This window comes from Amphiprion ocellaris, chromosome 9 (genome assembly GCF_022539595.1).
Source record: "Amphiprion ocellaris isolate individual 3 ecotype Okinawa chromosome 9, ASM2253959v1, whole genome shotgun sequence".
Classification (NCBI taxonomy): domain Eukaryota; kingdom Metazoa; phylum Chordata; class Actinopteri; family Pomacentridae; genus Amphiprion; species Amphiprion ocellaris.
In genome coordinates this window covers 24,968,262-24,995,580 of record NC_072774.1, presented here as the reverse complement: position 1 = coordinate 24,995,580, position 27,319 = coordinate 24,968,262, and the positions used below count along the sequence as shown (strand labels likewise).

Genomic DNA, 27,319 nt, shown 5'->3' with positions numbered 1-27,319 from the left:
CAAGTCCTCTGTATGAGATGGGTGCAAATCAGTAATATAGGACACTGATTAACTAATGCTAATGTGGATGCATTAATGTCCATATTATCAAATACATACATAATGTAGCTAAAATACACACACACACACACACACACACACACACACACACACACACACACACACACACTCACATTCCACTGATACAGCTCACGTGGTCACACTTTCCCTCAGCTGTCCAATAATAAAAACCAATTCTTATGACTCCCACTCTTCTGCTACATGAAGAGCTGGATGCCAATTCTAGTTTGCTAATAATAGAAATAATCTTTGTTCTAAGCAAAGCAGGCACAGGATAGATAGATAGATAGATAGATAGATAGATAGATAGATAGATAGATAGATAGATAGATAGATAGATAGATAGATAGATAGATAGATAGATAGATAGATAGATAGATAGATAGATAGATAGATAGATAGATAGATAGATAGATAGATAGATAGATGTTATTATAGTTATATTTAGCACACTTTTTTTGGTTTGTTTGTTTTTTAAATTAAACTCAGTCATAAGTACTGAAAGCTTGACCACATCCTCTTTCTACTTCTCCATCCTCTCTCACAGACACACACTGAACTTGTTACAGTAGTTTGTGGTTAGGTCACAGTTTGGACTGACAGCCTCTTGTATTATTGACTGATTTCAGAAACAAAAGAGAGTAACATAGTTAGCTACAGGCAATAGATATGTTCCAAAAATCTGCTATTACATCTTCCATTGTTGCACAGATGAAATGTGCTCTTGCACAAATTCTCTCATTATTTTGAGCTACAATGTAGGATATTAATATATATGTTCACAATGTTGAGTATTTATTAGAAATACAAACTAATCTATATTTAAATGCACATTTGAATTACATATACTTAAAACATGTTGATGTGTATTTACTTTAGCTTTGAGCCTGTGTCCTATTTTTTCATTTCAGCCTAATATGTCTGAAATTCACAATTTTACAGTTCAGCATGTGCCAATTGCAATAGTGCATCACATGGTGAAGAAGTAACAAGCGTCAAAGATTTTTGGATTTTGTTTTGCACATTATTTGTAACCGTTGCAGTGATTTAATATACTTCTATACTTAATATAGTATTTGCATATACTATATATGCAAATACTAACTTAAAGCTAGTAGTACGGTAAACGTTGCATTTCTATTGAAACGATTTGGGTCGTTTTGATTCACCTCACTCTATGAAGGGTGTCAAAAATATTTAAAATATACGTATTTATTGTAATGCTTGTTGTGTTTATTGACTCTTCAGTGCACAATCACTGCACTTTTTCCATGCCTCGTCTCGGCCAATGACGGAAAAGTCCTGCAAATTTACGCTGAAATGTGAAATTACGACAGTCGGGGTCGTTCTGAAGGCAGCATCACGTCGTGCGAGGGACAATTGCATTGATATGGATAAGAAAGATGGTGGTGCGCATGCGCCCTGGCGGAGGAGAGGAGTCGTGGCTCCGTTAGCTCCGTTAGCTAGCGGACGGCTCCGGTTGGGGAAGACGGTGTGGAGGAAGGTGTCCTGCGCACTGTAGGCGGACATATATCGGCGACTTGAGACATCCCCGGCTAATCCTTGAGCTAACCATTATCCCTCCATGCTGTCCAAGAGAGGAAGATAACGCTAATAGCCGCGCACTGCCACCTCAGTTAGCCGACACTCAGAAGGAACTGCGTCTTGCTTGAAGAGCTTTTTTCCCCCAATTTTTCAGGCGGAATCTGTGTTTTGTTTTGTTTTGTTTTGTTTTGTTGTTGAAAATTTTACAACTGCTGACTTGTGAGAATGAGGTTGCCCAGTAACAGACATTGTGCGATGGAGGGAGACGGGAAGATGATGGACCAAGCTCCTCCGGTCAGAAACCCGTTTGTACACGTCTTGAAATTCAGCCCTTTGGAGAAGGCGAAGGTATGTTTGAGGGGAAATTAATCGACTTGTTCTGACACAGATTCACCAACATGCTTCAGTTGTTTCTGTAGCTCTGCTGTCACCATCATTAACTCCCTGATTGCATGCAGTCAGCTGAGCTAGTGTTAGCTAGCCGGCTAACATTAGCCACATACATGTTGCTTTTTCTCTGCTTTGTTGTTGTTTTAGCTAAAGCGTCTCTTTATTGCTCCTGTAAATAGTCAGGAGGCTTCAGAATGTATATTTGTTTGCAGCTGCAGCAGCGAGTGTTGAAATGAAACGCCCTCAAGCCTCCTCCTTCACTCAGGAATCCGCTAACAAGCCTCTAAAATGAAATACAGTTATGTGAGCATGGCCGCCTGTCCAGGAGGGGCCTAGCTTGTTGCTCCCTAACCGTTACCATGGCTATTAGAAACCGGTATTTTTATTGGGAGTAGCGCTAACCAAGATGCCATGTTGAGTATATTCAATCACACATGCTGTTAGTTTCAAACAGAGTGCAGTTTTCTAGCTTACATTGCGTTTTTTCCTGTCTTTGTTGCGTATCATGATGCTTTCACTCAACCAACACGTGTGGATGTGGAGGCTGCAGGAGACGAGACTGATGGGGAAACTGTCATTTTCCCTCCCCATCTGCAGCTGAAATGTATTTCCCCCGCATATTTTACACATTTTACTTGATTAAATATCTCATTTTTGCAGCCCTATCAGTACCTATCCGTCGAAAAAGATTTAAAGCTTTCCTGTGCAAGAGGTGTTAATTGAAGGCTACTTAAACCCTGCACTGACAGGTTTTTATACTTCTCACAACTATGAAAGGTTATCATTGGGATGCAGCTTGTACAGACACAGCAGAAATTCAAAATGCGATTTGTCTTTAACTTGTGTGACAGGTTGGATTGTGTTTTTCCTGCAAGTATTGCAACATGTTGCATTATACACAGGTGATGGAAACCTCCTCTACTCCAGTCATCATGTATACCGATGAATATCTTGTTCTTTAAAACTGGGGCTGCCTATTAATTTAGTGGCACATGCGGGCCTTTTGTAGTTCACCTCATGATCTCTCAAAATAGCTTCAATAGTCAGAGAGCTCTCTCTCTCTGTCTCTGTGTGTGTGTGTGTGTGTGTGTGTGTGTGCTTGTTCTAAGCCATGAGTTTGCATTAATCAGGACATTTAGTGAATGCATCCTGATGTTTGAGAGCCATAACTGAACATCCAGATGCTTTCTAAATATCGGCGGAGTCTCATCACACAAAGCTTTATGATAAATACATTAATAAATTCAGATAAACACAGCTCAGCTTTCTAATTTCATGTGTATTAAGAGTGGTACACAGACTGGGATACAGCTCTGAGGTATTTCCAGTAACAAAGTTGAGTCTAATGGGAAAACCAGAGTTTTATGAATGGTGCTGCTTCTGCCATAGCAGGTGTGCGAGAGTATCTTATTACTTGTTAGAATAGTGACCAGGGAGGTTCACACACCTCTTTCCTCCCGGGTCTCTTTACAGATACTGAAAGGAAAAGTTAGAATGTCAGGTGGATGAGAGCCAACAGGATATTTGTTTTTTTCAGATTTTCCCTGCAGGTGTGACATAACTTATTCAAGGAAGCTGTTAATACAGCAATAAACTCAGCTCATTTATTTAAACCAGTCAATAAGTCAAAGTTTTTTATAGTGCTTTCAGATTGCATGTGCAGAAATTTCCCTGGCTGTGAATTTTATTGTCAAACCATTAGAAACACATTTTAAAAGTTTTGTGTCCAAACACGTTTTAATTTGGCATTAAAGAAAGAGGAGAGGTTATGCACTTCAAACTGGTTTCTTACACACATGAAGTGTTGAATCAAAAGTGAAAATAATTTCCAAGTTGTGATCTAGCTAAGGTCAACTGCTTTCACCATGTTGCACTGATTTTGTTTTCACATCCACAGCAACATGAGGAAGACGCAATCTGAACATAAAAACGAAACAATAATTCTGTCTACTAGCTGACTGCTCAACAAACTCATGAAACAACAGAATGCGTTTTAGGTTCAGACAGGAAATGGACTGTAGTGTCTTCCTGTTGTAAAACAGATTGTTGATCAATCGATTAATACACAATAGCACAATACGTCATCAAAAGCAGAAGTGAGCGCACAGTGCAACAGAAATCACCGTCTGAGTGGACGGGCATCCGCGCTGCATATATATATATATATATATATATATATATATATATATATATATATATATATATATATATATATATATATATATATATATATATATATATGCATATATAGTATATGCATATATATACATATATGCACGATGCAGCGCGGACATCCATGCGTATCATACATACATAATAATAATGGATTAGATTTATATAGCGCTTTACAATGAATCCATTATTCATTCACTCACACATTCTCACTCTGGTGGTGATAAACTACATTTGTAGCCACAGCTGCCCTGGGACAGACTGACGGAAGCGTGGCTGCCACTCTGCGCCAAACGGCCCCTCCGACCACCACCAACATTCATACGCATTCATACCCAAGGACACAACAGCGCATGACTAGGACAGAGCAGGAATCGAACCGCCGACCCTTCAATCACTGGACGACATGCTCTACCATCTGATCCACAGCAGCCCCCCACGATACAATGTACGATGCAGCACGGATGTCCGTGCGTGTTCAGCGCTCCTCTCGGACAGCGATTTCTGTTGCATTGTGTGCTCACTTCCGCTTTTGATGACGTATCGTGCTCAGATGATTCATCGTTAGTTGCAGCCCTAATTGAAACCATAAATGGAAATGTTCTTTTCTGTTCCACTGGTTTGCCACTAATGGATAAGATGATGCTAGAATTGTATTTTGATAAGAAAGTAAATTTTTTTTGGTTATAATTTATTTGTGAAACCATCTATAGCCTCCACTCAGGACAGTAATAGATTGCAGTAGGAGCAGATGAGTTTTACTGGATTAACTCAGACCATGATTGGTGTTAAACCATAAAACTGTTATTTATAAACACAGACTAAAGACCTGAGAGCTATTCCACTGCAGCAGAATTAAAAATTATGTTTGTAGCAAATCAGATTGATGTTGTTCATTGGTGCAGTAGCACATACAATCGAGAATAACTAGATTGCTATAAATTTTGACTAAACTGTGGATGTTTGCAGATACTCATTTGTAGACAAACCATAATTCAGTAGCCTGCCACTTCAATCCTACTCATGCAGCTTTTTTGCTTTGATGAAGTAGCTAATTGATCTACACAGTTGATTGGCTGAGCCCTAATATGACAACATATTGCAGTGTTTATTGTCACAGATTTAGGTGTACCTGCCAACATCACAGACCCTACAATAGCTTTAGCTGGGTGTCATAGGGCAAGCTACTAATGTTAGTTAGCATCTTCTCTTTGACAAGTCTAATCTACATTCCTGTGTGATTTATTGATAAATCCAACAAAGACCTAATTCTGTTTTGATGTTGCCAAAGCAGCAATGAATCGATAGCTTATTCCCACACTATACAGCTCCAGTTTCTGTGAGTTGGCATCGAAAGTGATGCATCTGAAGTTTTCCTCACAAGAATTGTCATACATATTCATCAGACACATTTTGAAGGTGCCATTTGCTCAAGTTAAGACCCCCAGGTTTAAATGGTTCAATAACCCCAAGTATAGTGTCAATAGCCGGTGTAAATCATTGCTTGCCACTGAGCCTTGAGGATGTGGTTAAAGTGAAGCCTTTAAGGTCGTCACTATAAACTTGTCTGGGCCGTTTTGATTTTCCTTCACTTGTGCAGTTGATGCCCTTGTAACTGAGTAACCTCGTGAATTTAGAGGCACCTGTACACCTTCTAGTGATGAAATTTCAGTTGGAACCAAGCAGTTCGTTTCATACTTGTGGACTGTAGAAATTACAGCATGGCCTAAAGAGCAGAGTTATTTTTTTAAAAGAAAAACAGTTAATACATGTATTTTTTCCCCCATAAAACATACAGTATGTATAAGATGCAGAGGGAAAAATGACTAGAAACTCACTGAAGGATTTTGAAAGATGGACTTAGGACAAAAAACTAAATCAGAAATGCACTGCGCTTGATTAATGCCCACTTTCATACAGCATGGAGTTATGTTTAGGCATTTAAATGGTAAGGATTTTATCATTTTATTCAACCAGAAACTTATGTTTACTGCACTGAGAATTATAAAGAGCAAAAATTTTGATCTGTAGATAAAGAAGCCCGTTTTGATTTGCTTCCCAATTTGTCTCCACAGTTCCTAGCTACAATCAGAAAAAAGAGATATAAGAGAACTTAAGTCATTGTTGAAAAGAATACTTTAGTAAGAATAGATATACTGAGTACATGACAACAGAAAATATTAAATGTTAAATATGTTTTTACATGATAAATGGCCATAGTCTTTGGTAGAACCTATTTGACAAATTTGGACTAAATCCAAAAAGCCCCGATTGAGAGCTAAACTTTTTTTTTTTTGAATGATATGAACACAGTTTCAACTGGGTGATTATTTTATTATTAACATGAGCGTCAAAACTCAACAGTCAGTTGCACAGGTATGCACAATTTGGCACATTCATGCTTCAAATTTCAATCTGTTATCTGAAAAATGCTCACATTGTAAAGCCTTGATAAGCTTTTCAAACTCATTGACATATTGGTACTTTTATCTTTTAAAATGACATACAAACACTAAAAACATATTTTTTCTAATCCTGTTTTTAGTGTGAGTTAGTAACTGGCATTATTATTTTACAGTCAGTAAAATATTGCAGATTCCCACTTTTTTTTTTAAAGGATCGTTGAACAGTTTAGCTTTTTTCATATTAATGTACTTGTAAAATGACTGTATAAAATATTTGCACACAAATAAAATATTTATATTAAGACTGTTTACTAGTCATTTGGGAAGTTTTCAGTATTTTTATTTGCTAGTCAAAGCAGCTTTACTAATGAGACTTTGAATGCTTTGCTGCAGCTTCTCACCAGCCTTAAACACAGCCCAAAAGAGAAATTTTTCAAGCTTTTAAGTGTGAAACATCAGCATTAGATAAGCTTGTACACACTTACTAATAAAAAAACTTTGGTCACACTTTTACAGCTTCCTCTTTCGATAAAGATTTAGGTGAGAAAGGTCAACGAAACCTGAAAGAAGGTGTAATTTTGTGTCAGAGTTCTGGTTTGTGTCATTTAAAAATGTACCGCACACACCAACACATCTGTTCCCACTGTTGTAATAAAAAACCCCAATTGATTACACGATGCAATTTGACAGTGTATTTAGAATGGCATGTACCTGAAGTCTGCTTTGAGGTTAGTGAGAAACTGCTGTTGTAGCTGATATTTATATTGACACATGAATGGCGGCCTCAATGAGCATTTCGGTTTTCATCAGCGTGGAGATAACAGATCTGTAACATCCGGCTCACAATCGACTGCAACTGGCAGTTTGCTTATGGTTAACCATATCCCTGCTGGCTACAATGAAACAATGACTTCTACTGTATTCAACTCGACTGTAGTTATGAGACCAAGTAGCTTCAGTTTAGTTTTACATTATTTACAGTGTTGTTATAATATAGGTGCCACATCTGTAACCATAGTGTAATTCCCAAGTTGCATCAGGCCACATGAATGTTTAGATATCCCATTGACTAGACTGTGATAAGCCTCTTGCATTAATGCAAAGATGATGTTCAGTACAATGTCTTAATTCAGTCAGACTCCTAAATACCATGTTTGTTTGTGCAGCATTGTGTTTTAATTCTAGGTGGCATTCATGCCTTTATAGCTTGGATCAGAATTAATATTTTAACAGCTGCATTATATGGAGGATCTGAAATATTCCTGGCATGGCCCCTTTTATTAAAGGAAAAAAAATCTGGTACTTAAAACAGATCTTTTCTCCTTCTTGTAAAGCTGTACATTTCATATTTCTAAAAGAAGAGAGCGATGTATGGTGGGAAGACATAATTATACCATGTATGCCATGTGAATCTTGGCCAAATAGAGATTGGAGAATTATGCAGAGAAACACTCAAATTTACAATGTAGATGATAGCATGATGACATGGGCATTGTTAATGCTCAGACCAGTCGTAAAATGTGTGGCTTGAAGACCGACCGCTATCCAGAAGACTCCAAAAATTTGTCAGGTCTAGTTGATTGTCAGTAATTTAAATTGACTGTAGTGTTAGAGAATAGGTGTCTCCTGATAAGATAAGACACACTCCCCTCCAGCGGTCGCTATCAAGACAAATATTTAGACAAGATAAGTCCTGCTATCAGGGAGTCACAAGTAAACAGTCACCAGTGGATACAAACAGTGAGGTTCCAGGTCTATCAGAGCCGTCAAGAATAAAGAATATATTTGTAACATTTATATGATGATTTGATGTCTTGACTTTAGGAAGCTGATTCATAAGAGACAGAGTAAACTCCAGCTCATTTATATTGTCTAGTACTGAAGTCCTCCTGTGGGATTGTTGGTGTTTTGTATTGCTGAGCTGCTGCTGGCAAATATTTTCAGAGGCCACATTAAGGATATGTTAGCCTTCACGTTTTTTATAACTAGCATTTTAGGGGAAAAAAAAAGCTCAATTTTGTGATCTGCTGGAAGTTTTAACTACAGATACTGTTTTCTTTTTTTTGTTTACACCAATTGCTAATAGTTATTTGCTATGCACAGGATAAAATCATCATTTTTATTTTATAATGTTTTCCTGTGTTTGTGCTTTATTAAAAATCTAATAAAATCAGTTTTTCCACAAAAAGTGCCAACATCTATTTGTATAGAGCAAACTTTTGGTGAATTTGGACATTGCTGACTTGGCCCTAAAGATTTAACAATACAAAGCATTTACTGAAAAACCATTTGTTTTGTTATTGTCAACAACAGCTGCAATTCATCGTTTGCTCCATGAACCTCATGAAGAGAAACGGAAGAAAAAACAATACAGCTTCCTCTGTGGATTTAAGATAATTGTTCTATTGAACACAGGGCATTTTCAAAGCCACAAACATTTGTGTTGGTGGTCAACCACAGCTGATGAATTGTAGAGGAAATACTGCATAATCTCAAGTCAACAAAAACACCCATACTGTTTGTTTAACTCTGTATTTTTTGTCTTCACTCTCCTACAGATTGCATTGATGACAGTCACACTGTTCCCCATCCGTCTACTCATAGCTGCATTCATGATGTTGCTGGCCTGGCCTTTTGCCTTCCTTGCCTCAGTCGGGCGCTCCGAGACCACCGTCGAACCCCAGTGCCTCTGGAGAAGGTAGGTGCTTTGTTCCACTGTATCCCTCAGTTAGACAAAGACATTTTTGTTGGAGATGCTCATGTTTGAACTTGACTTGCTGCAGTGGTAGAATGATGTGGACAGTTAGACAATCAGTAGAATCTCCTTCAGGATGACGAGAAAATCAGGAAGTGTTGCTTCACTGCTTTGTTTTCTCAGGCAACACTGATCGTAGGATTTTCTTTATTTACCATTGTAACAAGCTGTTTCCTGTAGTCCTCCGTACCTGGCGCAATCATTGCAACTGTGATAAAGCAACCAGATTGTCTAAAATATCACAGTTACAGTTGGCTTGGATGATATCTTTTTGTTTATGCCTTAATACCTCCCAAAGTTTGAAGAGGGAATACAGTATATGATGACATTAAGTTATTTATATCACGCATACACTACCCTTCAAAAGTTTTAGAACACCCCAATTTTTCCAGTTTTTTTTTTTTATTGGAAAGCGTGCATGTTTATGTCTCATTGTATTCTGAAATGAAAGCATAGAACAAATAAACAGATGAAGTTAAAAAAAAAATCAATTTAGAAACCAAAATGACTCATCAAAGTAACCACTTATGGCAGATATAACAGCTGAACACACTCGTGGCATTCTTTCCACAATGGAAATCAAATATTCTTCAGAAAGTCTGAAGATTTCAACAGAGAACTTCCCAACTCTGTTGCAGAAGTTCCCATAAATGTGTGGCACTTGTAGGTTTCTTTGCTTTCATTCTTCTGTCCAGTTCATCTCAAACCAGCTCCATCAGGTTTAAGTCTGGAGACTGTGCTGCCACTCCATGTTTTCAAGCTTACCATCTTGTTCTTTTTTTCCTAAGGTAGTTCTGGCATAGCTTGGACTTATGTTTTGAGTCATTATCTTGCTGTAGGATGAACCTCAGACCAACTAGGAACATACCAGAGGGTACTGCATGACACTGTAGAATGCTGTGGTAGCTGTTTTGGTTCAGGGTATCTCTCACTCTGTACAAGTCACCGACCCTGGATCCAGCAAAACAGCCCCAGACCATCACACTTCTTCTTCCATGTTTGACAATTGATGTCACACACTGAGGAACCATTCTTTCTCCTACTTGACGACGTACAAAGATCCTCTGTGATGAACCAAAGATATCAAATTTTGATTCCTCAGTCCATACCACCTTCTTCCAGTCTTCAGTAGTCCATTGGCGATGTTTCATGGCCCAGGGAAGCCTCTTTTTCTCATTCTGAAGTCTTAGCAATGACTTTCTTGCTGCAGCTTGACATGGCAAACCTGCAACTCCAAAGGTTCTCTTCACAGTTGAAACTGAGACTTCTTACTATGACCACTATTAAGCTGTGCTGGAAGCTGTTGCCATAGGAATTTTCATTTTATTTTATTTTGCATTTAGAAAAGTGTACTTGAAACTACTTTTATTGGAGATTACTGTTCCCAAATAGTCAACACCCAGTGCATGAAATAATAAAACGATCCAGTGAAGTAGCGTCACTCTTATGGTTGAGAATACATCATGTTCAGGTGAAGGTCGTTCATCTCAACAAGATAGAAAAAAGTAGGTTTTGCGATCTTTGTCAGCCGTCTCCTTGCTTGTTACACCACCCGTCTGTATAATCACTCATCTCCGGAGGTGTTTCTTCTGGTGGAGTGTTTTTTTTTTTGTCCATATGATAGAAAAAGATTTCAGTATTTCTTTTGATGATAAGGTCAAACTTAGAAACTTCCATAGTAGCAATGAGTCTCCTTGACTTCAACATTTGTCTCAAAAGTGATGTCTAGCCTTAAAAAAATCCCTGAAATACAGCTTGAAAGGTTGATGAACATCAAGGTGAAATGGGAGATTTTTTTTACAGCACACTAAGGTGTAGACAACCGTTTCACTTGAAACATGGGAGCAAGTTGGTGAGAGAATACTAAAAAGAAAAATTGAAGGATTTTGAGTGAAGGTCAGGTAAGATAGGAAAGAATAGAGACAATGAAAGGCAGAAAAAGATAAAAGTGACTTGAAACTAACATGTTTATATGAATAGGAAAAGTTCAGGTTCAGTTCACCTATTTTAAATATGTTTAGTTGATGTAAACCACACTGAGATCATTTCAGTTTGGTTTTTCCTTTGTTTTTCTCTCTCTTGTATTGCAGTTTGCAGACAATTACTTCAAAAGGCACTGGTGATCGAACTGACCCTAACCGTATTTCTTTTCTCGATGCTTCTGTTCAGTTGTTCTTAGAAAAATTACAATCATTACCAGTCTCTTAACTGGAGAGTTGACAGTTAAATTTTTGCATTAAGTTGTTAGATGAAACAGGACTTTCCCACCACCTGGGAAAGGCAGGGCGAGACATAACCATAATAACAGATTGGACACACTGAGCCTTACGAGGTGTTAGTGCTATTTCATGGTGTTGTGGTGTAACTGACCCTATTTATTCCCCATGGTAACTACACATAACCCCATGTAGTCTTAATCTTAAATGTTTATTTGACATATGCATGTATACATTAAGCATGTTGTCCAGGGTTGGAGATTACTGACAGCAAAGTATGCTATGTCATATGCAGTGTGTTTATTTTTCTTTTTATTCCTCACATATGCATCCTCTTGTTTCCAGACTGGTGGACATAATTCTGAGAATCATCATGCGGGTCATGTGGTTTGCGGGAGGTTTCCATTGGATGACTGTGAAGGGGCAAAGGGCATTGCCTGCAGAAGCTCCCATCCTCACCCTGGCACCCCACTCTTCTTACTTTGATGCCATCCCAGTCACCATGACAATGTCCTCCATTGTCATGAAGGCTGAGAGCAAGGATCTACCTCTCTGGGGCAGTAAGTACAAACCACATTAAACTGTCATTGTAAACATCTGGACTGTTACTTTGCTTGGGTGGTCTAAAAACTCCAACCTGAAAGAAGTAAAACCATTCTCTGTGACAGCTTTAGAAAATCTGGTGGCCCAAATATGGAATCGAGCCACATTTTCAGAAAATTTTGCAGGAAAAAGGAGGATTAGCCCTTCTGGTTTGCAGATTATTGTTTTTATTTATTTTATTTTAATGAGAGCTAAATACAACTTGGCTAATGTTCACAGCAGTGGTATATGATACTACTTACTATACTTAGGACATTTTTGAACTCTGCAATCACTCATTCATGTGTTTTAAAGATACTCTTATCAGGTATTTATGATGTTTTGCAAGAGAAACAAACAGAAGAAATTAAGAGCAGAATTACCATTGCATGTTTATTTGTTTTTTTCTCATTTTAAAAATGAATCTCTTGTTCACTCCTCACTTTTCAGTAAAAACTCTGTCTAGTGTCAGGAATTTTACTTAGGAATCAAGTGAGTAATTCTTCTACTGCCAGCACCCGCACTCAGTCATAAAGGATGTAAATAAAGCATAGTAGATTTTGCCTGCAGTCCCTACATATCTAAATCTGCCAATGCTCTTAGCACTCTATAAGTGATATGGTGCAGATTATGCTCTGACTGTTTCAGATTGAGTTTATTACCGCATCCATTACGTGGTAGGATCCATGACCATGAAGATGAAATTTACATAGCAATGATAAATAGAAAATCTGTTTTCTTAATTTCTTTAGTTGCAAGAGCGGAGCTAATAATGTCAGAGCTTATCAATCCTCCGGTATTTAAGAAATTCAACCCACAGTTTATTACCGATCCCCATAAAGTTTACTTGTTATGGATCTAACAGAAACTATAGGCTACAGGTTAGTTTAGCTAGCCACAATTGCCAATATCAACCATGAAACCAAAATGTGAACCAGCCAGCCCACTTCAATGTTGTACCCATATGAGAAATTGTTAAATATGTTAATAAGGGGGACATAAAGGAGTTTTAAAAAAAAAACTGCTTCAATCTCTCAATCTGCATATTTCACTGGAATCTACCATCTGCATTCATATTTACTGCCAGTGGTGGATCTCACCAAGCAGAAGGCTATCTGGAGTTTTTGTCTAAAAACCCCATGCAGAGGTCAGGCAGGCCTTGCTCAGTTGCCGTCAGTACACTCACTACTAGTACAGCAGATCCTATTAACTAGTTTCAAGTTCATTCACCTCTCTAATTGCCACTTTAGGCATTGGTTCGTATGTCCTTCACAGCAGGGTGTAGAGTGAAGGTCTGTGTTATTTTAACCTTACTTTCTCCTCCTCCTGCTCTGCCTGCTAAGTCAGTAATTAGCCACATTGTTAGCTCCAGGCTCAGGAAGTCACGGCCAAGTTAAAGCAGCCTTACTGGCTTGCCTTACTGGCTTGCAATGCTGGACTGACATTTAGATATTTGAGCATGTTTGTTTTCAGCTAATTGTCAAAAACATGCACCCACCTGAGATTGTGTTTTTGTAGCCTAAGGTATAAAGAAGAAATGTTTCTCAATTTCAGGATAATTATGTAGTATTATCCTGCTCCCTCTATATTTGGCTGCCCTAAAATGACAAATAAAGGCCCAGTAATGTGATATTCAACCTGTCAAGTCTGTTTGGCCTTGACGTACCCTAACCCCTGCCCAGGCACCAATGCATGGCGAGGCAAGTGGAATCCAGAATAGGCATTAAGACCTGATCAGCCACAGTGACGTGTGCAGATCGTCTCTCAGGATACCAGCTAGAGCCATAATCCCTTCCTGTCAGCAGAGAGCTCACAGTTGGAATCAGTTGTTCTTCTCATGTCTACATCCTCCTCTTTGTTCATTTTATGTTGCCCTCCGTCTCTTAAACTTCTTTCTTTCTGACTCTCTGTCCATCCTTTTTGACCCAATTTTTTTGTGTATTAATAAGGATGGAATGTATCAGAAAGTGCTTCTACCATCCACAGAACTCCTGAAACTCTTTAACCCACACTTTTCATTCCTGCTATGTTTAACAGATGTCAAATGCCAGTGACACTAACTTTTTTATTGCATTACTTCCGTTTGATTGCTGCATGAGGTTGTCTCGGTGTGACACAATCAAGAAACAAGTGGCTCAGTTATGGGAACTGATTTGACAGTGATGGTGCCTCTATAGTGAGGAATGTTTGTCAGGTCGTTGCATTGTTTGCATATCAGATGTGCACAAGTCCTCATTGCCAACATAATTATCAAGATGCTCAGTGCAATGCGCTGTGCTCCACTGTATTGGATTACATCAGTTAAAACTCTTTGCACATTACTCTTTCTACACATGGTTGTAAAAAATTACATGATGCAGTCATATCATTCCGATATGTTCGGTACTGCTAAAGTTGGACACAAAGTGCTATTTACTTGTGCAAAGGCAGCTAAAATAATCTTGCAAACTACAAAAAAAGTCCCATCTCAGTAATGTTGTTGATACTGATAACTGCAAATTTAGTGTGTTGATGCTTCACCGCAGATAGTGACACCATGTAAAGATTTGAATTTCAGTCTCAAATGCAGATTAATTGATAATCAACTCAGCCAGCGGATGTTTCGAAATGCTTAAATTACCACACTAGCCTCTAGAACCCTGACTGGATTGTTTGTGTGTTTTTTGAAATATCCTGTTCCTAGCTTGTAGTCAGACAGGGGAAGCAAGACATTTCTTGCATTTGTGATCAACATGTGAGAATCATCTGACTCATGCAGGCAGCGTCAAGAAACACGCTGTTTTAACACACAGCCACGTGTTGAAACAGAAGATACAGTTGTGATGACTTTGTTCCATATATGATACAGTCTGGTTGGCTGCTTAACCCTTTTCACAGTCAGTGTGTGAAAAATAAATGGATGATTAGCAAGGATAATAAACCATTCATCTCCTCTTTTTATACTGACACTGATCAGTACACATGACTGGATTCTGCTTGGCCTTTACCACTGATAGTTTGAGCTAACTATTCAGATTACAGGACTGTGCAGTTATATGAATGTTTTATTATTACAAGAGTGTTTCACTTCAGCCACATTCTTCCACTATTCACCACTGTGCTACTTTGCTGAGTGATTTGGCATTAAGCGCTTTGTTTAGGGACTATTAGAGTGGTGGTTTGATCTCTCCCTGGCCGGGTCTTATGGTGAAGTGCTACTGAATGTGTGGTTGTTTTACGATCATAGTATTGATTGCAGTGATGCAAATGTTTATTCTGAGGCAAGTGTTTGTGTATTCATTTGGTGTTTTCTCCATTTTTTTCTTCTAGCTTTGATTAAGTACATCAGGCCGGTGTTTGTGTCACGATCAGACCAGAACTCCAGAAAGAAGACTGTGGAGGAGATCAAACGTAGAGCTCATTCTGGAGGGGAGTGGCCTCAGGTAAATGGATAGAAGATGAAGAAGTCACACATGCTAGCAACAAAAAAAAATTACTTATCATGTTGCAGCTATAATGCATGCAAAAGAGCACATAAACCAACATGATTTGAATTTGTGTACAACACATTTGCCTAACAAAGGATGAATTGATTTGCGAGCATCTTCAGCGGTTTAACTCTGAACGGCAGCTGAGCTTTGAAGTACTGCAAAAAAATCCCCAAAAAACTATATATAGGTTATTCCTGAAAAATATTATTCACAACAAACGTGTTACGCACTAAAAACAAGCATTGCAGAAAAAAGTGCTGAGCAACCAATGACTCATTTCCTGTTCTTTCCTACAGATCATGATTTTTCCAGAGGGAACGTGCACCAACAGATCCTGCATAATCACCTTTAAGCCAGGTAGCTTTACTTCTATCATTTTTCCCGGCTTTCTTCTCTTTCTTCTTTTCAAGTCGTGTCAGCTGTTTACAAATTGCATTCAGTGGTACAGACAAGGTACAAATTAAAGGAAAAACCAACATGAAATCTCTGGAACTCTGCTGGAGGGATGCAGCACCATTGTCCCAAAAGATATCAACTCATTTGGTGCAGAAAATGCTGTCAGTCAGTCTAAAATCTGTGTCAGTGCAGTAAATATTGTAACGGTAGTAGTGTTCCTGCATGAAATACTTGCTCGTGTACCCAAGCCGACTTGAAGTGAACTAGAGAGTAAAGAATAATTTTTTTTAAACTGACATATCTGTGGTGCCTGCAGTTGTCTGTGCACATCTGCAAGGGAGTATAATCAAGTTTTAACAGAGTTACCAGATCCTCTGTCTGTGGGGGTCAAGGGTGAGGATGTTCCTTGAATTTGTCACCTGTCTGTATTTTTTAGTATAAAGTTTAGTTTGACTTTGTCATTTACATAAAATTACACATTTGGTCGAGTTTTGAATTGCAATGTGAAGTCAAAATTGTAGTTTAGTGTGACGTTTGCCATATGTTGGTCATTTTTGTGGGTGACAAAGATTTCTGAAATGCACATAACAGAGGTGTGAAATAGGGCGGTGTGATTTTTGTTTCATCATTGAGGGCTTTTTTTTTGAATATGCAACTCCCAGTCTATTTCATGTGCTGTTTTTTTGTTAGTTATTGTTTTTTGTTTTCATAGCGCAGTGTCTTGTTTATACAAATTTATCATAAATAAGTCTTCTTCTTTTTTACTTTTGTAGGAGCCTTCATCCCAGCTGTACCAGTGCAGCCTGTGGTTATTCGTTACCCTAACAAACTGGTAAGATTGCATGTGTTATTTTTTATGCGAGTTACACTTAATGATGGCACAGTTACTCACAGACAAATTTTCGTTCACATTTTTGTGTTACACAGTTCAGTAATACTTGTTTGACGCTGCTATATCAAACAGATCGTTAGATCTTTTATTCTTATTCTCCTGGTTAATTTGATGTCAAATTAGTAATGTGATTGTTCAAATACCAGTTTTAAACACCTGCCCACTAATCCCTGTAAACAGTCTCCTATACACACTCCACATTTCCTTTAGAAGAATCTCTGATATCTGCTCATGTTAAACTTCCCTTAATACAGTTGAAACAGCCTAATGCAAACTAAACTTGGTCCGTATACCACAGGTGCATGTTATACAGTCAAAGCTTGGTTGTGGCAAGGAGATTAAATTATATGAAATGCTCCAAATGCTAAATATTAGCACTCTGTTAGCCCTGTCTGTCTGTATGCATACTCTGCCTGCCCGGTAGCTTGCTTGGCTTATTCCCAGAGTCCATCTCAGTGGGTTGATAAATATCTGAAATCTGGACACAGACACATCTCCAAAACCCTCTGGATGTCCGGAGCAGAAAACCGGATTTCTGTTCAGTTCAGATGCATCTTGCATAATTTCACTATCACTGATCAGAGCCTGAGGAGGCACACAGGATTTTCAGCCTGTAGGAAACTGTGCAATTGAATGTGTTGCTACCTTTGGATGGTTTTCAGAATCAACCTAAGTTCAAAAAGTCACGCTTGTCACTTCACCACAGCAGTCCACTGATGAGATGTGGATCTAGAGTCTGTTAAAGAAAACACTTTTTAATTTAATCAAGTATTGTACTTATGTAGATACAACATGCTGTGGGCCATATGAAGCTTGTGGCCACCACAGTGCATGTGAGTGTTTTTGTTTTTTAATCAGATCTTTTATAATCTTTATTTAATTTATAATTCAAATTTACTTCACACTGTGCTTCAGAGTAACCAGGCACTAATTATTTGAAGCTGTAATAACTATGTAAATTTGCCCTTGCAACTCAGCTCATGTCTGCCTGACACTGTGTCTGAGATGACAGAGTAGTGATTCAGCAGACACCTAATGGAGGCCAAAGAGGCGGATTTAGTTAATAGAGTTTAAGTGTAGCTATAAGAAGAATCCGGTGAAGCATGCAGAGCGACTCTCTGATTGCCTGACTGCAATCTGGTTAATCATGATAGGATTCAGATTCAGTCCAAGGCATTGCTCAGGCTTATTATTAATGAGGCTGTAGATAACCACCGTTAATGGAGGACAGTGTGAGAAGAAATCCAGCAAACTCTTCTACTGAGGGAGGGAGTGTTCCGATATTCAGTTTGGCATCAGATTTGCAGCTGTGCTCAACTCACATTTGTTCCTCAAACACTTTTACCAATGAGATGGTGTCAAAATGTCAGAAATGTGTCTGTTTTTCATTGTTTTGTTGGTATTCGTGTTTGACCTTGTGATGAAAGTTTGCTATTATGCTTTTCCCCTGAGTTTTAATGAAAGCAGGGCTGCAAAAGATGGAACAGAAGCTACTGATGACTAAGAGTTAATTTTTGTGCTATTCACAAATCTGATCATTTAAAAGCAGAAGTGATGCATGAGAATGACAAAGCTAACTCAGACAGAAACTACAAACTTGCAAGCCAGAAGATCTTAGAAATGTGCACTCTTAAAAACTTCAAAGATAAGCCTGATATATATCGGTCTACACTGACAAAAATCTTCATGAATTTAGAAAAAATACGGATTTCATAAATGGCATTTGTTGTTGTGGATTGTACACACAGAAAAGGTAACAAGCAATATGGTTTTAATGTATTTTCTTAAACTGTCTTTCATTAGAGTTCATGTTGCATGCAATGTCAGATAATTAACAGTATTTTTTTTAATCCAGTATTTTTTTCCCACTTTTCACAACAATGTCCATGTAAATGTCAATGTAAACATTAAAGAATAATAAAAGTAATTTGTTTGTTTGTTTAGGAAACCTAAATATATTCGATGCTCAAAACATGCCAAAACTAATGTAACATCTTTGTTGGATGTGACTGAGGAAACTAATTGTCTAAACTGCATGTAAACCAGATTTTGCTTCTTTTTTTTTCTTCTTTTGTTTTGTGTAATCAGACTTAAGTAATAAATGGGAAGTGATTTCAAGCTTAAACCTGACACCGCACTGTGTAGATATGCAATCAGCTTATTTAGAGCAAGAACCACTGTACTGGAATTTAATGGTTGTTCTGAAAATGCATAGAGGAAAATAAGAATTTGACTTTGTGTCACTGTTGAATAACATCTTGGCTTTTATGTGTTTTTACAGGACACAATTACATGGACATGGCAAGGGCCAGGAGCGTAAGTACACAATTTCACTATTTAACATTTATAGTTTATATGTGATTTGCTTCATGTTAAGGTAAAATTGAAAATGTAAAATATTTTATGTTAGATCAGAGTCAAACAATAAATAAATAAATGAATAAATGAGCTTGATGTAGGCTTAGATGCACAATGATTTTGTCTCATAATGTCTAACACATTACTACAGTGACAGTATAATTTATGTATTTTTTTGCAAAAAAAAGCTAATTTTTTCAACAGTATATCTTTTCCAGCTTTTTAACAAATAAGGATAAATACATACATGCCATAGTGATTTTATTAGCACTGTCACTGGTATATGTATCCATATGATTTACTCCGAATGTTGTAAACTGAGCTCATATGTATCTTGTTGTTTATTTTGGGGTATTAATAAAGTCCGCAAATTTTAGAAACTGTGGATTTTGTTCTTGCTGTCAAATAATTAATCTTTCATTTGGATCCTAATAAAGGCTTCTTGTGTCGGTGTTTATTTTTTATTGTTGATGTTGTCTTTCTATCATCCAGATTTGAAATCTTGTGGCTGACACTCTGCCAGTTACACAATGAATTTGTCATAGAGGTAAGCGTGAAAGTATCTCTACACAGTGCATGGATTACTGTGAGTGTAGATGATGCCATGATCATGATCAGGATTTCAAATGATCAAATGTGTGCTGTGTGAAAGTCCCCATCTTCCTTTTATGGCCCTTATTTCTGTGACATGCTGTATATCCCTTAAGCCCGGTTTTAACTTATTTTAAATGTGTGCATTTTATGAATTTGTACCATTTCCATAGAAGAAAAAAATCTCTTGTGATGTCTGAGATTTGGGTAACTGATTATTTTTGGTCTCTCCACAGTTCCTTCCCATCTACACACCTTCAGAAGAGGAGAAGAAGAATCCTGCTCTGTTTGCTATCAATGTGAGACGTGTCATGGCGAAGTAAGTTAAATGAACTGATCATATGATGTATTGGAAGTCACTGACTGAGGGTTGTTACTTGGTATCTCATTTACTGTGGCTATTAATACAAAAACGACAAAGAAAATATATTTTGCTTCTGTTTTGTCTATCTTAGCAGTTAGAGAGCTCTCAGTTGACTTATGTTAAACTGTTAAATGCATTTTTCATATCGGAAAACCAGCAAGGGAAACTCTGGGTTTGCTGTTTAAAGGGAACTGGATGGGTTCAGGGTTTTTACACAGGTTCGTTCTTGTATTGGTTTGGTTTTAAAATGATTCAAGGTAAATAATATGGATAGCAAGGTTGTGCCTTTTTCCTTTGTATGTTTATTAATGATGTGTGAAATTATACATGAATGAGAAGGATTCTTCACCAGCCCTTGCTCTTTTATTGTGCCTATACGGTACAGTCTATACGTAAAACCTGCAATCTCAAACACACCTACACTCTGGGCTTCACTACTTCGAGTCTTGGATGAGAAACTTGAGTTCTGCAGATTGACAAAAAAACCCATTGTTCCCAACATCAAAGTAGCTGCGTCGGCTACTACGTCAGCTGTAGAAGCCTTAAGCAAAGTTTGTATTGATTTGCACATACTAATGTCCATCATTGTCTCCTCTGCGTTGTGCTCAGAGCCCTGGGGGTTCCCATCACAGACTATTCATTTGAAGACTGCCAGCTGGCCATGGCAGAGGGCCAGCTGAGACTACCAGTCGACACCTGTCTGCTGGAGTTTGCCAAGCTCGCCAGGAGACTGGGGTGAGTCACTCAAACTTTCCAATGCATCGCACTCATCAAAGAGAACTAAGCAAGGATCACAAAGGTGAGACGGGGCAGAATACTCACCCAGCACAGCCGGGACCCAGCATGGATTCTGTTTCTGGCAGCGGATTTTGGGTTTGGTTGTACGTTCCAGCAAATGCAAAGCGGTCGTGTGCTCTCGTCAGAAGGCAGGGTCACTACAGTAGTGACTCATGCTGGTTGGTCAGGTGCCTGCTTAGGATGCGATCTGGAAGTAGTGTGATCTTCCCAGTGAAAGCCCTTTCTGGCAGGTGAGAGGAAGCACCATGTGCATGAGGGGGTGTAGTCGTCTCCTCCCTCCTGGAGCTGGCAGCGACCTCTGATAGTTGAAAGAGAGTAAACATGGAGGTTGAAGGGAAGCCATGAAGATGAAAAAATAGTGTCAATGTATTGTACTAAACACAGCGCTTATAAAACAGTTTTAAAGTTTGCAAAATTGTCGTAGCAATAAAGATGACATCTGTGTACAGTCTAAAAAAATTAACTGTCTTTGCTCAAATGTTATTTTTCTATCATGGGATTAATTTGTCTTTGTTGATAATGTGCATGTTGCGTTATGAATTAACAAAGCTTCTTCCATTTGCTCTCTCAGGCTGAAACCCAAGAACACAGAGAAGGTTTTGCAGGAGTTTGGGAACCGAGCCAGGAAGCTTGAAGGACAGAAGCTGGGCTTGGAGGACTTTGCTCACTTCCTTGATGTGCCAGTTTCAGATATGCTGCGAGACATGTTTGCTCTTTTTGATGAGGTAAAAGCTGCAGAGACGTTTCTTTCACAACCACATTTGCTCTGCAGTTTTGTGTAGCCGTTGTGTGTCTTTTGTATCACATTACATTATTGTATGTACTGCAAATATAGAACTGTAGTAGAACAGTATAGTTACAATACACAACTATATGTGATATATGTATAAAGCAAGCAATATTGGCTGTAGTGTAGGGCATGATTAAAGCAGAGGGCTTTTGTTTAACTGGTTTGTATACCAGAGGCTTTGTTGAAACTAATCACAGCACCTTGCTCTTCAATGTGGATGTATTTGTAGAAAACCCAAACAAGCAATAAAGATTTTATTGGTGCAATGTGTTTGTGACTTAAACAGCAATCACCCGTAGGTACTCCTGTGAAATGTAGTAGTCTTGCTCACATGCTCCTGTCCTCATCTTTAGTTGTTTTCTCTTGTTTTTCCAGCACGAAGATAACAGCATGGATATTAGAGAATATGTGATAGCCTTATCTGTTGTATGCAGACCTGCCAAAACTCTGGAAACAATGAAATTGGCCTTCAAGGTATGTTCTGGTTGAGTCTTATCTAACCAGCAGGCAGAATAGAGTCTTCTGTACTCGCTTAGGATCAGTGTGACATTTACTGTATTAAAAATGCCACATACTGTAGGTCATATTTTTCCAAGTAGAATAATGAAGTGGTTCTCTTTATATCAGCATAATGACATACTCATAAAGTTCATATTCTATTTCCCTGCACAGCCTTTCAGAATATTAGATGAATTGTGCATTCAGGGGCTTATCGTTGATCAGTTTATGTGGATGCATGCAACTAAAATGTCTTGAATTTGAATCATGATGAAGTTGAGTGACTTCATATGCTTTTGAGCTGAACATGTTCTGTTACTGGAGGGCTCTTGAACCTCCTGAGCCTTGGTTCTTAAGCTAAAAAGCCTGTCAGAGTGGCGTGCACTAAGGCAAAGTGACGAGAGATGATGTCTACGTTTCCTCTCATGTTATCTCCTGCAGATGTTTGAGGCAGAGGAGGATGGTGCCATCACAGAGAGGGAGTTGGCAGTCGTACTGAAAACGGCTTTAGGAGTGACTCACCTCAGCGTGTCACGTCTATTTACAGCCATCGACGCTGAAGACACAGGGAAGATCACGTTTGGTAAGAGATCCAATAAGACGGCTCTATATCTAAATATTTCTATTTTGCAGTTTGGGTTTTGAACTTTGCTTGCTTACCAGAGTGGAATGCTTCTTTTCTGTCCCTCTCAAGAGCAGCAGATCCAACATCCAGTTCAGTTCATTTTAAAGTGCAGCTTCAGTTTAACATCACTTTTGTCCCCCCCCTTGTGGCCCTTTTGCAGACAAGTTCAGACGCTTTGTGGAGCAGAACCCAGACTTTGCTGAGGAATACCTGTACACAGAAAACGCAGGCCTCCACAGCGGTCCCTGCCACAGCCACCAAACACAGTCCAGCCTGTCTCCTCTGGACCTGCATGGCACTGCCACCAGCAAAACAGCTAATGGTATCTGTCCCGACTTCAGCCCCAGCGACCCCGACGGCACAATAGATGGACTCCTGAAGAAACACAACTGAAAAGGTTTAAATGTTAACAGGAGAAAACAAACTCCTCTCCTGGTGAGAGGCTGTTCTGTACGAGGCAGTGGGTGGTAAGTTACTCTGTAGTGACTTGTTTGAAATGAAGGGACTACGTTTCAGTAACCACAGCTACAAAAGTGAAGAAGTTTACCTGACCCTTTTTTTATTAGTATTTTGTCCATGAAATTCCTGAAGTTATTTTCAGCCTGTTAACAGTTTATTTTGTTATAAATCCTTTTTTTGTTATTTTTTCATAGCAAGAATCGTCAAAATGCCAAACAGTGGCTGTTACAGATATAATGCTTGAATACTTGAAGGGCAAGCACTTATTAGGATTTCTGGGGCAGATGTTTTTTTTTTGTTTGTTTTGTTTTTTCCTTCCAACATAGTGCTGTGCATGTTTTTACCACAAGGGAAGTAAGACGAGAACAAGCCCTGGACAGTGACGTGAACGAACTTTTGGTGAAATCAGTGTTCGACTCTCATTTATTTGTAACTTTAAATCATTTCCTCTCTTTTATGGTAGCTGCCTTTTGAATTGAAAGTGCAGAATGCATGGGCTCATGTCATTGTGAGCAGGTCTGAGGATTATTTATGTAAAGAAGGAAGGCCTGAGGGTACCAGTGACAACTGATTGCTTGAAGCATTTAGCTTCAGTAGCTTCGTTTGAGGTTAACTCGGGTCTCTGCAAGTTGATGGTCATAACTGCTATGAGCCTGTTGTGTGTTTGCGTGCGTGCGTGTGTATATATATGACGATATATTTGATTTAGCTCAGGGTTCAGTGACAAAAATGAAAAATTTAACTCGTATGATGTCATCATTTTGACGCTGAATGGGTTGTGTGCATGTAAACTCTTTTTCTTACATCAGTACGTACTTTTCTGTCCAGTCATACCTCATCATCCACATCATCTTTATTTCTCTCCCTTTCTTTTGTTTTTTCAAATTACACAACGTGGACCAAAAATGCATCAGATAATTTAACGTCACCTCTCATGTTCGTACTGTCCTTTTGAGTCAGTGGTGTGACGGCTTTAAGGGAAGAAGAATCACTGTATGTGACCACTGAAAGCACATTGAGTTTGGAGGCTTTGTAGGTATTTTAAAGGCAGGGTCATACTACTTCCCCCTTCTGCATTACACTGTTATTAAAACTTCTTAATCATTCCTACTTTCCCCTTCACAGCATCTTATTCCTCAATCTGTTTAAGGATACAATTGGCCTCATCATCACCTGTGAAGTTCATGCTGTTACGGATCTGCATGAAGGAAAATGTGTTGTTTTTATGTACCGAGGCATGTTTTAAAATGGATCCAAGCATCTTTGTATCATTTGAGGGACCAGAATACAATTGAAAAACATCCACCTACATCTATCTGCTTTTGTTAATTGGTGATCTAATTAACAGAAACCTATTTGTCACTGAATGTGGTCTGATTTTAAGTTTTTAGGACACTGACAGCAGCCTGTGGTCATTAAATGTAATAGTCAAATTTTAATCCAAATAAGGAAATTTATATTACAAGTTTTATCTTAAAATAAGCAAAAAGTACAGATGCTTATTAGTCTTTAAATTATTGACTTTAGGATACGGTTGCATTCATATTGGAAAGAAAGTTTCACATGTTGTAATAAGTCAAAATTGTCTTCTTTTTTGTTTCATTTTAATTTAGGAAACATCTGAAATTACAATCACCTGATACTTTTCAATGTGTTGACAGAAGCCTTCCTTTGCACTTCTGTTAATAACACAGTGATGCTCCTTTCAATCATTTGCCAACAATCGATTGGCTTTTTTTTGTTTTTGTTTTTTTCAGCGTCTTTCTCTTTGGGAACACACAAAGCAACATAAAACTTATTTTAAAAAAAGTCTACAGTGCTTTACATAATGCCATTTGAAGGAGAAGTAATTGTTAAAGGGAATAACGACACACATTAGAATCTGTTTCTAGCTGGTTTGTCTTTATTGATATCACACAAAGTTTTACAACTTGACTTTTATTTCTCGTTGCTGTAAATTCATCCCATTCCCATCCTGTTCATGACCATGCGTACTGGACATGTATCCCCACTCTGGCTTTCAGTGAAGCAATATTTCACATCTCTTAAGCCTTCTCAAGGTGTATGCTTTTGAAGAGTTCTGATATGTATTTTGAATATTCCAAATGCAGGACATTTTGTGAATTTTTGATATACGTATATGAATGATTTTTATTTTCACTGCCATGACAAAGATCTGTGATCTTCTCTCCTCTGCAGATTGTATTGATGGTGAAAAATGAGCCACATTTTTTTCCTTTTGTATAATACTGCAGTTGTTTTTGTGCTGTATTCCTCCTACACAGTGTAAGGTTTTATTATTATATTATTACTATTATCGCTGAGTTGACTGCTTAGAGACAAAATGCAGATTTCATATGGAAACCAATAGCCTTGAATCTATAGAGTTTTTATGCTAAAAAAAGAGAATGTATAGACAATCTTGTCACAATCAGAAGCTCCTCAAAGCACTGATCTCCAGTGGACATTTTCCTAAGAAATCATAGGTTTCAAATCTATGCTTTTTATTGTCTTTGAACCTTTTCTTTTTAAGTGTTATTTTATTTTGTAAAGGTGTGCAGGTTGAACTAAGCAAAGTGTGAGTGAGTGTTAAGTGTGTGAGGCCTTGAGGTGAGTTTGCCGCCACATGACGGGCCTCAACACACAACCGCTCCAGACTGCACACACACACAAACTAACATTTAACATGTTACATCCAAACCTTTTAGTATTGCCCCCTTAATACTTTGTCCTTTAAAACTGTATGTATTTGTGCTTGCACTTTAGATTGCTTTGTCATTCTTTTCTTTATTTTTGCTCTAAAGAATGTTACATTTGTAGGTTACAGTATTGTAGCTGAACTTCCAATATGATTAGGGTTTTTTGCGTTCATGTATTTGCTACAATAACGGGAGCACAGAGGAAATTGGGGCTCACAACCCTCACCCCACATTTCAGTTCTCAACACTTTTTAAATCTACTTTTCTGCTTTGTCTCAGGATTGTTGAAATTTTGTGGCTTGGGAATGAATTGGTAAACTGACAGGACTTCACCGTAAAGATTTGAATGACTTAAACCTGTTTGCGCCATGAAATGGATAAGTATTAAATGTACTCCTCTGTGATGTGATCTGATTATACATTAGAGTCTGTACTTAGGAGGGAAACCATTTGTGTGCATAGATTGGGATTCTGATTGTTACAACTGAAAATATTTCCAGACCTGGCCCAGAATGAAATGTATTGAGCTACTTTAACCCCTCATGTAGTTTTGTGTTAAGCGGACAATTCCATTAGACAGTCTAAAGGATGATATTATACTTCATCAGCAAGTCAAATATATACTTTCATATAAATATTCAGTATTTACATTCTGCATTGGGGCTGTTTGCAAATACTGGGTCCATTTTTTTTTCTTTTCACACTTGTTACATTTACCTTTATTTCAAATGCCTCACTCGGGGTGAATCTCATTTTTTTCTACTTGGCATCAACCTGAGAAAAATGTAAACCTGCAAGAGAAACTTGTATTTATGCTACTGCTGCCTGCTTCCCACAGTTTGTCCAGCAGTGAGCCTAAGACGAAGGACTTGTGTACTCTGACGGAGCGATATTGTCTTTCCGATGGCTCGTTGTGTGTGGACCGAGAAACTGAACTGTTCTTTCTGTAGCTTTACTCCTGTCTTTTTCTAGACTGAACAGGTTTTATTTTATTAATGCATTTTGATGATGAAGAGTCATTACTGCAAGCTACTTTGAATTTGTTCAGGACTGCTATGATATAACCTGTTAATGTGACTCTTGGGTGGAATTAAACAAGAAACATTAACACACAGCTGTGTCACTGTCACATTTGGAATGTGTTTGGTTGTTTTATGGATGTGTAGAAGTACAGCGTGGTATGAAGAGTTGTGTTGTTTGGTCATTGTATCTGACGTGGGCAACTGATGTACTAACGGATATAAATAGCCAAAG

General features: G+C 38.2%; 1 protein-coding gene across 1 annotated transcript; it reads left to right on the top strand.

The window, feature by feature from the left end:
* The first annotated feature begins 1,474 nt into the window (after nt 1-1,474).
* LOC111566240 (lysophosphatidylcholine acyltransferase 1) lies at nt 1,475-27,179 on the top strand. Its single transcript, XM_023266747.3, has 14 exons — nt 1,475-1,953; nt 9,131-9,270; nt 11,889-12,103; nt 15,435-15,547; nt 15,892-15,952; nt 16,765-16,823; nt 19,165-19,199; nt 19,734-19,788; nt 20,069-20,151; nt 20,806-20,931; nt 21,566-21,719; nt 22,160-22,258; nt 22,724-22,865; nt 23,068-27,179. The coding sequence occupies exons 1-14, from the start codon at nt 1,831-1,833 to the stop codon at nt 23,298-23,300; spliced, it is 1,638 nt and encodes a 545-aa protein (XP_023122515.1). The 5' UTR covers nt 1,475-1,830; the 3' UTR covers nt 23,301-27,179.
* The last annotated feature ends 140 nt before the right edge of the window (nt 27,180-27,319 follow it).